This window comes from Dendrobates tinctorius, unplaced genomic scaffold (genome assembly GCF_039654945.1).
Source record: "Dendrobates tinctorius isolate UK_male_01 unplaced genomic scaffold, ASM3965494v1 ptg000079l, whole genome shotgun sequence".
NCBI classification, from domain to species: Eukaryota; Metazoa; Chordata; class Amphibia; order Anura; family Dendrobatidae; genus Dendrobates; species Dendrobates tinctorius.
Window position 1 is genome coordinate 1,163,606 of NW_027361747.1, and position 14,794 is coordinate 1,178,399.

Here is a 14,794-nt window from a genome sequence, read left to right on the forward strand (position 1 = left end):
TTATTATCAAACCGCAATGGAGGAGGCTTCTTAACAATAAAACACAGCCTACTCCTGCGCCCCGGTCCCCTCTGGTAATATCTGCCCCTCCACCCAGCCGCAGGCCGATGACAACCACGCCTCACAATCCCAGGCCCCAAAAGTTCCGACCACAACCTAGGGGCATCACAGAGAGGAGATGTTATGCGTGCAGGCAACCTGGGCACCTGCAATCCAGCTGTCCCTCAATGACTTGGATGGAGACCCAAGCACCCCCACCTTGTCCGATGTATCTTGTGCACTACATCCTGCCTAGAGAAATAGTTACCACCACACCCACCAGAGTGGACCGTCAACCCCTGTGCCAAAAGAACCATATACTCCCCCAGGCCGACCTACTCCTAACGCTGTACAAGGAGCTATAAACAGTTGTGCAATGTAGACTAAAATGAGGTGGCCAGAGGTCTGTGTAGACCTTGTGGCGTGCTCACTTATTAAAAGGGAGGAGAGGTTTGTGATATGGTGTGTGGGATATCATTCTATGTTCAGATTTTTAATGATTTTAGGAGTGTATTCCCCGTCTTATCTAGAGTCGTAATTACCTTACAAAAGGTCTGATAATTGAATTGGCTCAGTTACCATGTTCAGCCGGAATGTGTCTATGCCCCTTGATGAACCCCTGCTGACTTTTCCTAACTGTCCTTTCATTACCCCTTTGTCCTCCAAATGCCAAAAATCATCCGCTGTAGTGCCTTGATCTCTTAGGCACCGTTTACAGGTTTGGTCGAAATGAAAACCGTCCAACCTCTCTGCCTACCTCTAGATATAAGGAAGGGGCCTGAGGAGGACATGGAGACCAGTAAGGCTGGTTTCACACTTGCGTTTTTTTGCGCTGCTTTTTAGCTGTTGCATTTTTTGTGCGTCCGACTTGCCCCAAAAAAACGCATGCGCACGCAATGCGTTTTTTACAGCAAAACCCCCATTGTACTCTATGGGTGTGCATACGTGCGCATTGTAATGAGCACGTATGCGCAAAAAAACGCACCAAAACCCGCAAAAAAACGCACACAAACGCATGAAGCATTTTCTCCATGCGTTTGTGTGCGCAAAAAACGCGCAGCAAGAAAACGCAAGTGTGAAAGTAGCCTAAGATTTATCTTTTGTGGGATGCTGATGCTAAGGCCAGCATCCCAGAGAGACTTGGAGAAACCCCTATTACCCTGAAAAATACTGCTGGAGGAACCCTATCCAGAGAAGTATCTGGTGCAGCACTGCCATATTAATCTCTAAGCCAAGGATTGTGACTATCATCTTGTGGGGCATTTATCCCGTTAATGGACTGTATCCGTGTTCCTGGACTAGGTTATCCTCTGTGTGGTGAATTGTTTTATGGACCTTTCGGTTTGCATGTAATAAAGTTTCTTGGGACTGTTCACTCATCTCTCGCTGTGTTGGTTGTGTGATACCGATGTAGGACCCCGTGACAGTGGGTGTAGAGAAAGCAGGAGCTGCTGGGTCATATCAGATCCATATAAGCTCTGTAGTGCAACCAGAAGGCCGGATTTCCCCTGTAACTGGGATTAATATACAAGCTACAGTTACAGAGGAAATTAAATAAAAAATATAAAGTATTTCATTCCCCCAAAGTTCTTTAATGACCTTATAGGGCGTGATGAGGTGGTTAACAATGTGTGAAATAAATGAAAATTAAATAAAGAGCAAAAAGAAAATAAATAAAAAAGCTATTACCAATCCAAATTGGTATTACTAGCAGCGCCCACATCGGGAAAAAAAGAGGAATCTAATACATACAAATTGTGGATGGAATTTGCCTGAAAAAGATGCCGTGTGTACACACCCTTACTTGGCATTTTTTTCAATGGAATACCTTGAAATAGGAAAACTCTTTAATCACATTATATCTTTCTTAAACTGAAAATAATAACAACACAAACTTGCAATATTTATCAGCGCATTTTGTTCTGCAGGACGATGAAAATGGAAGGAAGTTATTTGCAATCCACAATTTTGAACACAACACATGATCAGAGAACATGAAAATGTTTGGTATATTGTGATTTGATGGAATTACAGATGTCTGTCGATGTGCCCTACTTTTCCCTGGTGACATGACAAATTTTTGAGATTCATGCATGTGATGATCAATAGAGCATTGCAGTGCTATCAGAGTTCAATATAAAACCTAGAATGTTCCACTCATCAATTTCCTGAGCATCTGAGAAAAGCAACACAATGAAAATCCATAGGTAACAGGAGAATAACAGTCTTAATAACATATCAGAGATATTAATTGTGGAATCAAATGTCGACAGCCAGACACACTAAGCTGCAGGATAACAGCTCCATCCATAAATGCATAGGCTGAATAATACTATTCCATGAAATCTTTATATCGAAATCTAAGATGAATGATCAGACTTCTTAAAGAGAACCTGAAAGCATGATTTTGCATGTTGAAGTAAAGGCATGACCATAAAGGTGTTGTTATACAAATTAAATAGCTACTGTTTTTGAAGAAATCCCCTTCTTGGTTATTCTTTAATCAGCATTTGAAGTTTAGGTGTAATAAGCTTTTGATGCAGAGTGGTGGGACTGTGTGTAGGGTCTTCGTCTCCTGCCCAGCCATTCCACCTGCCTTTGGTGTCTGTATCTGCCTTCTGTTTGAAAGTTCTCCCAAGTGCTATCCTTGCCTCAGGCGCCACTTGCACAGATTTATCTCCCACTGGTCTTCAATAAAATGGCGACGGTGGCATCCCATGCGCAGATTGACCTCGGCTATCTTCAGTAAAATGGCACCAATGGCGACGCATGCGCAGATTGACTTCAGCTATCTTCAGTAAAATGGCGCCAGTGGTGGAGCATGCACAGGTTGAAACTTCTGCACAATGGTGAGTTGAGATCTCAATTTGCGCATGAGTGCAACAGGCACCATTTTATTGAAGACCATCGGGAGATCAATCTGTGCAAGCACAGCTCGCTGTGAGGATGACGCCAGCACAAATTTTCAAAGAAGAGGCAGATACAGACACCAGAAGCTGGTGGGGAGTCCGAGGCAGGAGCTGAAGACCTTACCCACAGTCCTCCCTCATTCACTGAAGGCTTATTACACCCAAACTTCAAATGCTGATTAATGAACAACCACCATGCGGATTTCTTCACTAAACCTATCTATTTAATCTGGATAACAGCGCCATTATGGTCAAGTCTTTACTTTAACTTGCAAACTGATCAAACACTTACATCGTCTAGGGTACATGTACTTATATATTTGAGTATTTTGTAAAAGGGTTTGTCCACATTCAGGAAAAGAGACCCTGAACTCTGTAAAATACCTAAAATAAAGATCTAGTCTCAAATGGTTTGGTTGCAACGGTGAAGTCACATCAACAACACGCATCACCGTTCTAGCCAATCAAGTTTCCACCCTGAGCTCCGCGGCGCGTGACGTCAACATTGGCAGAGACGCTGAGCTCAGTTACTTAGCTAGGGTAGTGACAGAGACTAAAAGGGTGAGTACCTGCTGACTATATTTTACACAATTTGTGGCCTACTTTCCTGAAAGTGGAATTGGTACAAAGCAAGCTCCCACCTTATCATTGTGACAGTCGATGACATGACTTGATATTGGGCAACATTTCTACGTAATGATGGATAAGCATAAGACGGATAACAACAGATAATGAAACTGTAAAATACCTGGTATACTTTCTAATTTCCTTCTGAGTTCCTCATTCTCTTGCTGTAGACAGATAACTTCTTGTTCTAATTCCTGACACCTTGGACAATAACCTTCTTCGTCTTCATCATCATCTTCTTCTGGAAGAGTTGACGAAGACGGGTGGCCATGTGATTCCGAGGTTGCAGGAGATGCCCATCCACCCACTGTGTGTACCGGAGAAGAGGAAAGAACATCCATGTCTGTCAAGTGACCATAATCACTAGAAGATGAGGTATTACGAGCAGGAAAGCTGCCGGCCAATAGGTAGTTTTGGAGTGAATCTGTGAAGACCCTTAAAAACGCTGAGGTCTGTTGCTTTTTTTGTATGTACTGCATTTCTACGTCTGGTTTGTTGGTCGATTGGCCGTGAAAGGCTTTACTAAATTGACATTGCTCCGACCTCTCACTGTAACCATTATTTTCCTGTTTCACACATGACACCAGAGACTGAGAAGGCTTGGAGTCCAAAAGTTTCCCCCCACAGTTCAACAGGCCGAGTACTCTGCTACACTGCTGGGCAAAGGCATCAAGAATCATTCGGCTCTCTGCAAACACAGAACAAAAATAGTAACAAAAAACAGTACAAAAGCATCAGGAATAAAAAAGACTGCATGGGCCCAATCCCTCATTAACGAACAGAATTACCCATTATTCAGTCTGACAGGAAAAACAAGCTTTCACTGCAATGTAAAGGTAATTGCTCATGTTCCTATTGATTTGCATAATTAACAATGACATGTATTAAAAGCAAGAAAGTCTAAATGTACCACATCTTATCCTCTTTCATCAAAAAAACCCCAATTGAGTTCTTTCAAAAATGTTCAATACATTGGAGAGGAAAGAACAGGAATGATCAAAAATAACACTTTAGTCATCAAGTGCCACATAAGTAAAAACTTGGACCCCAAATCTCACTTTAGATCAATTTGCTGTACATTTTAGTACATATACTGTATGTGTAAAGTTGAGTAAGCAACATTACATTAGCCTCACATACCAGACCTGGTCAATGACCATGTTACGCATGGCAATGGGGAACTTTGACATCATATGTTGGAATAGAGGGCACGTGACTTATGAGTCTTGAGAAACATTGACCTAGAAGAACCTGACCAGCCGTATTCACACCTATAAGACATAGGGGCTGATTCTTTAAAGCTGATATGCCTGAAAACTTGCATAAATGCTTCGAAAAGGCTTACGCATTTTGCGCAACGAAGAGTTATTCAAAAACATAACTTTTTGCGTTTTCAGTTTGAATCAGTTCCATCAAAATGGCGTGAGCTGAATAGGAACCGGGGAGGGATGGGGTATGGCTAGGTCCGTCCATGAAAGTCATCAAACGTGCCAGTGCCTCTTTATGCCAGAAATGCAATTCCAGTCTCGGTCTATGATTGGAAATTGCATGTTTGGTGAGGGGTGCGCCACTGAAAAGATGTGACGCCTTCATTAAGGTGAGTGAGACTCTTAATGAATATGGAGCATCATACTGACTCCAGAGAGCCCTTAATTCTTAATGAATAGGCCCCATAGTTCATCATAAATGTGTATAACTATTCTGGCTGAGGTTTCCATATTTGTCCTGGTTATGATTAATTAATTAATTCAATTTACACTTATTAAAAATACTAATATTTTGGGTTTTTTTGGCTGTGACTGCACTGCTTGTTTCATATCTTTATCTCAAGGCTCTACCCATGTGTTTTGTCGGTGCCCTCATTTTCTGTCTCATTCATGTCTTTAAAAGGATCGTCCAGTGATGATTTTAGCTTAATTCTAGAATGCTATAAAAAAAAAAATTAAATCATACTCACCATACTGATCCCCCAAAGCTCTAGCTCAGATGCTTCCAGGACCACCAATGGTCCTTGTACTTCCTGTTCCAGAAACAATGCCCTGACATGGGTATGAGAGCACTGCAGCCAATCACTGACTGCAGCAGTGACAAGCTACAGTTAGTAATTAGCCATAGCAGTGACGTATCTCTGTTGGAATATCATCATTGAAGCATGAAGTACATAGATTGGGAACCAGGAAACGTCCATTCGAATGGTGCACTCAGGACCCCATTTCTGGTGACTGTGGGGGGTCAGATCTCCAATGACCTAGCAGTTAGCATCTATCCTGTTATAATAAGAATGCCATTTTAACCCTTTCTCTTGAACAAGCCATGCAACGTTCATTACTTAACAGGGAGCAACAGAGAGCCCAGGAAAACCTCTCTCAATGTTCCATCCCAAAGTAAGGAAGGAAAATAAGCATAAAACCTAGTTAATCTTTTTTTTTTTTTTTTTTTTTTTTTACTTCTTAAGGTTTTAACAATATCTTCATTCATGTTTGAACCCAAAGAGCTGAACACCATATCCTCAGTGAGACTGTAACATATATTTATCTTCGAGACGTATTTACATGTAAAAGCTTTTGTATGTAAATCTGCCAGACGCACTGCACAGAAGTAATTGCTTTCCTTTGCACTAGGCTTTCTCTGTACAATCTGCATTGGAAAACATACACTTTACATATTCTGTACATTACTTCAAGATTTTTCCTTTGATACTTCTACAAGCAAAAATAGGAGTAAGCATAAAATGTATTTGCAGGTTAGTGACAGAGCAAGGAACATGTTTTATGCTTGGAAAATCCATTCTTATTCTTCCACCCCTTTATGATATTTGCAAATGTTTGATTTATGTTAGGTAGCAACTGTAGGAGAGGCGCAAGAGCCGCCCGCCTTAATAATGCACAGCTCAGTAAATGGCAAATATCACAGCGCTCTACTATTATTATCATCAATCTTTTTTAAATATTTGATATTAGAAATGTAAGACAGTGTTACAGGTATCATTATTATAGTAGTGTTAGTTCTGTAGTCAATTTAAAGGCTATGGACACACTGACATGGAAACAATTCTTTTATATATGGTAGTGGCTACTTTTGGTTAATAAAATTGCATTAAGTTTAAGACACCAATCTTCATTCATTAATTTTCAGACTCCCTGATAAGCAGGTTGTACCTTGATCCAAGTTACAGTTTTTCCTCAAAGAGTGTCCCTCCCAGTAATATAGGCTGGATATGAGATCTGTGTGTATGCATGGGGCTGCTGTTTTCATTAAACTCCAATTTAATCCTTTTCTATAGCCTGCTTTCTCTGCCGTCCCTGAGACTCTAGATACTTTCTCCCCTCTATATATTACCACCTCATTCCCTTGCTTTGATCTTTAACTCTAATAGAAGGGACAGGGAGAGCAGAGACAACCGAGAGAACCAGGAGCTCTGACGAATTTCTAACAAAGCACTAGCCAGAGAAAGGATTTACAAACACTCAACAGGCTTCCAGTATGCCTTGTTTCAGATGCTGCACATCTGGTATCTTCACAGCATAGACATTTGCCTTCAAATGACCCCAAAGATAAAGGTCTAAGGGGTCAGATTGGGAGACCTTGGTGGCCATTCAACTGGCCCACGACGACCAATCCTCTTTCCAGGAAGATGGCACGTTCCCTGAGTTTTTCCAGCAAGCAGTGCACCACCACATTATGGGTGTCAGGTCCGAGCATTCCTACAAGGAATCTGCCCCCCTTAGACTAGCATTTCTTCTGCAGTGTTGCTATCAGTGTGTCAAGAGTGGGAGAAGAGGGTTGCATTGACAATCCAACACAATGGGCAGCACTTTGAAAACATTTTATAAGTGGTCATAAACTTGTAAATAACTCATGAAAGAATACAGTTACGTTAAAACCAAGCACACCATTGTTTTTCTTGTGAAATTCTCAATAAGTAAGATGTGTCACATGACCCTCTTCCCATTACGAAAAAATAAAGTTGGATCCAAAATGACCGACTTCAAAATGGCCACCATGGTCACCACCCGTCTTGAAAAGTTTCCCCCCTCCCATATACTAATGTGTCACAAACAGGAAGTTGATATCACCAACAATTCCCATTTTATCTAGGTGTATCGATATAAATGGCCCACCCTGTATATACATATATATTTTTTCCACATAATACTGCACAATTTATAGTAAATTAACATTGCTTTTTAGAACTTCATTTTGACAGAGTGTCATGCAATCTATATTATGTGACAATTTACTTCTTATAGTCATCTACAGTTTCCATTGCTCTAAACAGTAATAAAAGACTTATTTTGGAATTAATATTGGGAAATTACCTGATTTGCTATATTCAGAATTGAGAGTCCTCAGTGGTTGATACCTTTTAATGGCTAACTGAAAAGATGGTAACATATTGCAAGCTTTCGAGACTACTCAGGTCTCTTCATCAGGCATAGACTAATACAAAATCTGAAGAGTCACATACTTATACACAAGACAGCACAAAAATAACGCAATAGCTAAGACAAGTGATATGAAGGGGAATAGTCATTATGGGAGAGAGATAAGCATAAATATTTATGTATTTTTACATCAATTAAAGAATTTGCTCCTCAGACCTTCTGGGGTCATCACAACACAGAACCAGACCGCAATCAGAGGGCAATAAAACCTTCACACTTATCTTTGAACTGCTCCAATATTTATGTTTATCTCTCTCCCATAATGACTATTCCGCTTCACATCACTTGTCTTATCTATTGCCGTTATTTCTGTGCTGTGTTGTGTATAAATATGTGATTCTTCAGATTTTGTATTATTCTAGCCTGATGAAGAGACCTGAGTAGTCTCGAAAGCTTGCAATGTGTTACCATCTTTTCAGTTAGCCATTAAAAGGTATCAACCACTGAGGACTCTCAATTCTAAATATTCTTCTATCTACTGGCTAACACGGTACAAAGATATACATCTTTCCTGATTTGCTATGTAACCTAAACTAACCTCCTATAAAGGGAATCTGTCAATAGAATTCACCCTCCTAAGCTGTCTCTATGGACATGTAGACCATAAGAAGCTGAATAAAATGATACCTTGAGATCTGTGAGCCGATGTCTTATTCCAGAGAAAGCCATATTTTTCTTATATCTTAATCAACTGTTAAGATCTATGGGTCGGATATAGATCACCCTGAGAATCTGCCTCCAGTGATTATTATAAATGAAAAGGGACATTACCACTGTGGGACATATAGATCTGGAGAGCAGTCAGTTATTACATGTCTCACATTTTTAGTGCAGATATCATGGTATCATTTTATTCTATTTCCTTTGACTTACGGCTTAGGAGGGACTATCCTACTGACAGATGCCTTTTATTTGATAAAATATTTTTGGCTCCGGAAAAGAGATTTCCCAGTGTATTTATGCAGGAAGGAGACCCCAAATAGCTTTGTTGAAACTTTAACAAACTGAAAACAGAACTTCTTATGGCTTCCTTTAAAAAATGGCTCTCTTTTTGCTACTCTATCATTAAATGTCAGATTTGTGGTGTATACAACTAATAGTTGTCCTGTGGACAGATTCTCCCACCTGAGCTGTGGATCTCTGCAGCTCCTCCAGAGTGACCATGGGCCTCTTGGCTGATTCTCTAATTAGTGTTCCATGCTTGGGATGTCAGTTTTATGTGGACTGCCATTTCTTTGTACAGTGGGGCAAAAAAGTATTTAGTCAGTCAGCAATAGTGCAAGTTCCACCACTTAAAAAGATGAGAGGCGTCTGTAATTTACATCATAGGTAGACCTCAACTATGAGAGACAAACTGAGAAAAAAAAATCCAGAAAATCACATTGTCTGTTTTTTTTTCATTTTATTTGCATATTATGGTGGAAAATAAGTATTTGGTCAGAAACAAAATTTCATCTCAATACTTTGTGATATATCCTTTGTTGGCAATGACAGAGGTCAAACGTTTTCTGTAAGTCTTCACAAGGTTGCCACACACTGTTGTTGGTATGTTGGCCCATTCCTCCATGCAGATCTCCTCTAGAGCAGTGATGTTTTTGGCTTTTCGCTTGGCAACACGGACTTTCAACTCCCTCCAAAGGTTTTCTATAGGGTTGAGATCTGGAGACTGGCTAGGCCACTCCAGGACCTTGAAATGCTTCTTACGAAGCCTCTCCTTCGTTCCCCTGGCGGTGTGCTTTGGATCATTGTCATGTTGAAAGACCCAGCCACGTTTCATCATCAATGCCCTTGCTGATGGAAGTAGGTTTGCACTCAAAATCTCACGATACATGGCCCCATTCATTCTTTCATGTACCCGGACCAGTCGTCCTGGCCCCTTTGCAGAGAAACAGCCCCAAAGCATGATGTTTCCACCACCATGCTTTACAGTAGGTATGGTGTTTGATGGATGCAACTCAGTATTCTTTTTCCTCCAAACACGACAAGTTGTGTTTCTACCAAACAGTTCCAGTTTGGTTTCATCACACCATAGGACATTCTCCCAAAACTCCTCTGGATCATCCAAATGCTCTCTAGCAAACTTCAGATGGGCCCGGACATGTACAGGCTTAAGCAGTGGGACACGTCTGGCACTGCAGGATCTGAGTCCATGGTGGCGTAGTGTGTTACTTATGGTAGGCCTTGTTACATTGGTCCCAGCTCTCTGCAGTTCATTCACTAGGTCCCCCCGCGTGGTTCTGGGATTTTTGCTCACCGTTCTTGTGATCATTCTGACCCCACGGGGTGGGATTTTGCGTGGAGCACCAGATCGAGGGAGATTATCAGTGGTCTTGTATGTCTTCCATTTTCTAATTATTGCTCCCACAGTTGATTTCTTCACTCCAAGCTGGTTGGCTATTGCAGATTCAGTCTTCCCAGCCTGGTGCAGGGCTACAATTTTGTTTCTGGTGTCCTTTGACAGCTCTTTGGTCTTCACCATAGTGGAGTTTGGAGTCAGACTGTTTGAGGGTGTGCACAGGTGTCTTTTTATACTGATAACAAGTTTAAACAGGTGCCATTACTACAGGTAATGAGTGGAGGAAAGAGGAGACTCTTAAAGAAGAAGTTACAGGTCTGTGAGAGCCAGAAATCTTGATTGCTTGTTTCTGACCAAATACTTATTTTCCACCATAATATGCAAATAAAAGGAAAAAAAAAAGAGACAATGTGATTTTCTGGATTTTTTTTTCTCAGTTTGTCTCCCATAGTTGAGGTCTACCTATGATGTAAATTACAGACGCCTCTCATCTTTTTAAGTGGTGGAACTTGCACTATTGCTGACTGACTAAATACTTTTTTGCCCCACTGTATATTTGCAGCGATATATTTCCTCCATTTTTGGATGATGGATTGAACAGTGCTCCATGAGATGTTCAGAACTAGGGCTATTTTTTATAACCTAACCCAGCTTTTCTCTACTGCACTACATTATCCCCGACCTGTCTGTTGTGTTCCTTGATTTTCATTATGCTGTTTGATCCGTAATGTTGTCAAAAAAAAACTCTGAGGCCTTCACAAAAACAGCTGTAGTTATACTGAGAATAAATTACTCACAGGTGGACTCAATTTACTAAATTATGTGACTTCTGGAGGCAATTGGTCACTCAGGATTCTATTTAGGGGTATCAGACTACAGGGGGGCTGAATTTCAAATACTCACCACAATTTTCAGATTTATGTTTCTAAAATAATTAGAAAACCATTTATTTTTTCCTTTACACTTCATATTGCTACTTTGTGTTGACATGTCATATAACATCCATTTAAAATATCAATAAAATACATTTAAGTTTGTGGCTGTGGCATGGAAAAATGTGAAAAAGTTCTCAGGGTGTGAAGACTTTTTCAAGGCACTGCACATATGCCTGGCCATCACAGACAGAGATTTGTCCACAGAAGCTAGGCAACTTGTTGACGGTTTCCAAGTAGCAATACAGATTTATTTTGTTAAAGGACAAAGTTACGCAAATGGATATTCACAAGATGCCACAAGATATATTACAAGTGTGCTCCAATTCTATGGCATAAAATTGCGGTATGAAAATAAAATATAAAAGTAGGAGATAATGAATTTTAGAATCACTTTCTATGTAACCTACAGACAAGCACGGAAAGCTCTAACACCTATAATTTCTGGTCTATTAACAGAACCCATTAGATAAAATGCAGATATCATAGGTTACCTGCAAATAATTAACGCGCCGAGCATTTCGCTCTTTAAACCTATGGTAATTACATGTGTAATTATTGCCCGAGCCAATGTTAACCAACGTATTTTTATACCTGTATAATATTTCTGCTACCGACTAAACTAAACAACAAAGACAGCAGTTAATTAGATGTGCAGAACTAGACAATTTAATTTGCATTATACCAAAGTTTTATGTTGCTCAAGCAATTAAGGATCCATTTTGCAGAACATGAAACAGTAAATGGAGCGCAAGCCTCTCCCAGCAGTTTAGCGACCACCAATACAGTGTATACAGTGAGACGGTGAGTACGTCGACTTTATGGCGCACAGAAGTTGGCGGACATTAGCCCCGCCGGACAACAGTTGGATAAGGGAGCCACATCCCTATCATCATCCTCCTATCTCTAGATTATTATATTTATTTCTTTCCCCCTCACCCTCCGTTAGTATATGCACATCCAGATCTTCTTTTATGTGAGGGGCTACTCATAAAATTCAACATCTGGAGACCTCTTCATAGCTGGTTTCTAATGCATCAAGCTGGCAGATAACCACAAGCCACACATCTTGTGGGATACAGGTTGGGGACCCCTGGATAACTTAGGCAAGATAAGAAGTATTATGTGCCCCCCTAACCCATGGACCACTCAAAGTCCCTTCAACTCGTCCAAAATTGAACTTTATCTCCCAAGTACATGTGATGTATTTTAAGAAAACACCAAATATAATTATAGGTTATTCTCACGTCTTTGGCAGACTTGATTTAAGTTTTGGTAAAAAACATAGCCAAGCTTGGATTCTTTTCATTGTAAGAAAATGACTTCAGTCTTGCCACCGTACTCACAGGTCAGACATAGGAAGAATACGGGAAATTGTTTTCACATGCAATATACAACTGATTCTTGACAGAAATTCCTGCAGCTCCTTTAATGTTGCTGTTCACCTCTTGGCAGCCTCCCAGATCATTTTTTTTCTTGTCTTTTCATCAATGTTTGAGGGACGTCCAGTCTCAGGTAATGTCACATGGGACAAATATAAAGGCCCCGTCACACTAAACGATGCACCAGCGATCCCGACAACGATACGGGATAAGCGAGCACGTTACTTAGTTACCCGCTGTGTACCTTAGATACCTGCGTGCTGGGAGCTGGTATCTAAGGTGCACAGCGGGTAACTAAGCACGCGTGTCAGTTACCCGCTGTGTACCTTGGTTACCAGCTCCCTGCTCGAGCACAAGTTATCTAAGGTACACAGCGGGTAACTAAGTGACGGCGCGCTTAGTTACCCGATATTTAGATACTAGCTCCCAGCGTCTGCTTACAGCGCTGGGAGATCGCTGATCGTTGCTCTAATGATCAAAAAATGGCCCAGGACATTCGTGCATGATCAGCGATACTCGGCGAGGAGCCGGTCACTGATGCATGTCACACACAGCGAGATCACTGGCGAGATCGCTGATGCATCATGTGTGTGACGGGGCTTTAAGACACTTCTTGATGACCATATTCACCGTTCTGTGTGGCTTATATAATGCCTTGGACTTTTTTTTCGTACCCTTTTCCTGACTAATAACTTTCAACTATGAAATCCCTTAGCCATGTTGTAAGCTGTAAAATGCAACTAAGAAAATGTCAAGAAAATCCTACTAGAAATGCTAAACTTTATATGGGGGTTAATTAGAATCACTGTAAATGATGGCAGCCGTGTACTGACTACTATTTAACATGAGTTTAACTGCGATCGACTAATTCCGAACGCAACCACATCTCCAGTAATAAAAGCGTGTTCACACTTATGCAACCACATTATTTTTATTTCCCCCTTAAAATGTTTTCATATTCTTTCTCAATGGATTTGCACAGATTATAGGTGACATTAAAGGGGTTGTCCACTACATTAAATTAACCCACCAATGTATCGCTGGCCGCTCACAGGCAACACGTGACCCCCGGCTGCAGCCGGCTCTTGCTTCTGCTGATGTCCCGTCAAGCGCTGGCAGCAGCCGGGGGTCCCTCTTCTTCCTTCCGTGCTGGCTGCCAGGCTGTGGGCGGGGTTATCCCTCTGCGTCACACCCGGCATCCACCACGCGCCCATTCATTGAGAAAGCGCGGTGGATGCTGGGTGTGATGTAGGGGGGGTAACCCCGCCCACAACCCAGCAGCCACCGCGGGGACCCAGCGCTGAGTCACGCCTCACTTGTCGTTACGTCAGTGCTGGGTCACGAGCTGCCTGTGAGCGGCCACGGATAGCGCCGCTCACAGGCAGTATAGGCAACATAAGGTATTTACAAAATTCATTAGGGGCCCCGGGGGGATACATTGTTTACCTGAGATTTTCATAGGCATGTAGACTTTTTTTTCTATCGCTTCTAGACATGTATACCTCGGAAATCCAGATATTGCAATAGCTTTTGAAATTGTATATGACAAGATTTCTATAGTACAAATTCTGCATGTCCATTATAAAGCTTTCCAAAAATAAAGATCAAAAGATCTTTAGAAGGAAATCTAGAGAACAGAATAAGGCTAAGTTCACACGTATCGGAACTCTCGCGGAAATTACCGCGAGAATTCCGGAATTCTATTCCGCGGGAAAATCGCATTTTAAATTCCCGCGATTTTCCCGCGGAAAAACTAGCATTTTGCAAGCGTAATTAGCTTGCAAAATGCTAGCGTTTTCCAAGCGATCTGTAGCATCGCTTGGAGAACTGATTGACAGGTTGGTCACACTCGTCAAACATAGTGTTTGACAAGTGTGACCAACTTTTTACTACTGAGGCCGCCTATGCAGCCTCAGTAGTAAAAGATAAAATGTAAAGAAAAAAAAAAAAGGTGTTATTCTTACCTTCCGACGTCCCGCGTAGCCGTTCCCAGTAATCCTTTGCGAAAATGCCCGCGATGACGTACGTTCTCGCGGGATCACGACGTCTCGCGGTCATTCGCGATGACGTCGCGCGAATGACCGCAAGACATCGCAATCCCGCGAGAACGGACGCTATCGTGGGCATTTTCGCAAAGGATTACTGGGAACGAGAGCGTGGAGAG

At 41.4% G+C, this 14,794-nt stretch overlaps 1 protein-coding gene across 2 annotated transcripts in view; it reads right to left on the bottom strand.

The window, feature by feature from the left end:
• Positions 1-14,794, bottom strand: part of BEND4 (BEN domain containing 4) — a 173,428-nt gene that overhangs the window by 115,860 nt on the left and 42,774 nt on the right. For both annotated transcript variants that reach the window (XM_073583424.1, XM_073583425.1), the window contains exon 2: positions 3,697-4,263. In XM_073583424.1, the coding sequence (XP_073439525.1) occupies positions 3,697-4,263 (567 nt within the window). The remainder of the gene's footprint in view (positions 1-3,696; positions 4,264-14,794) is intronic.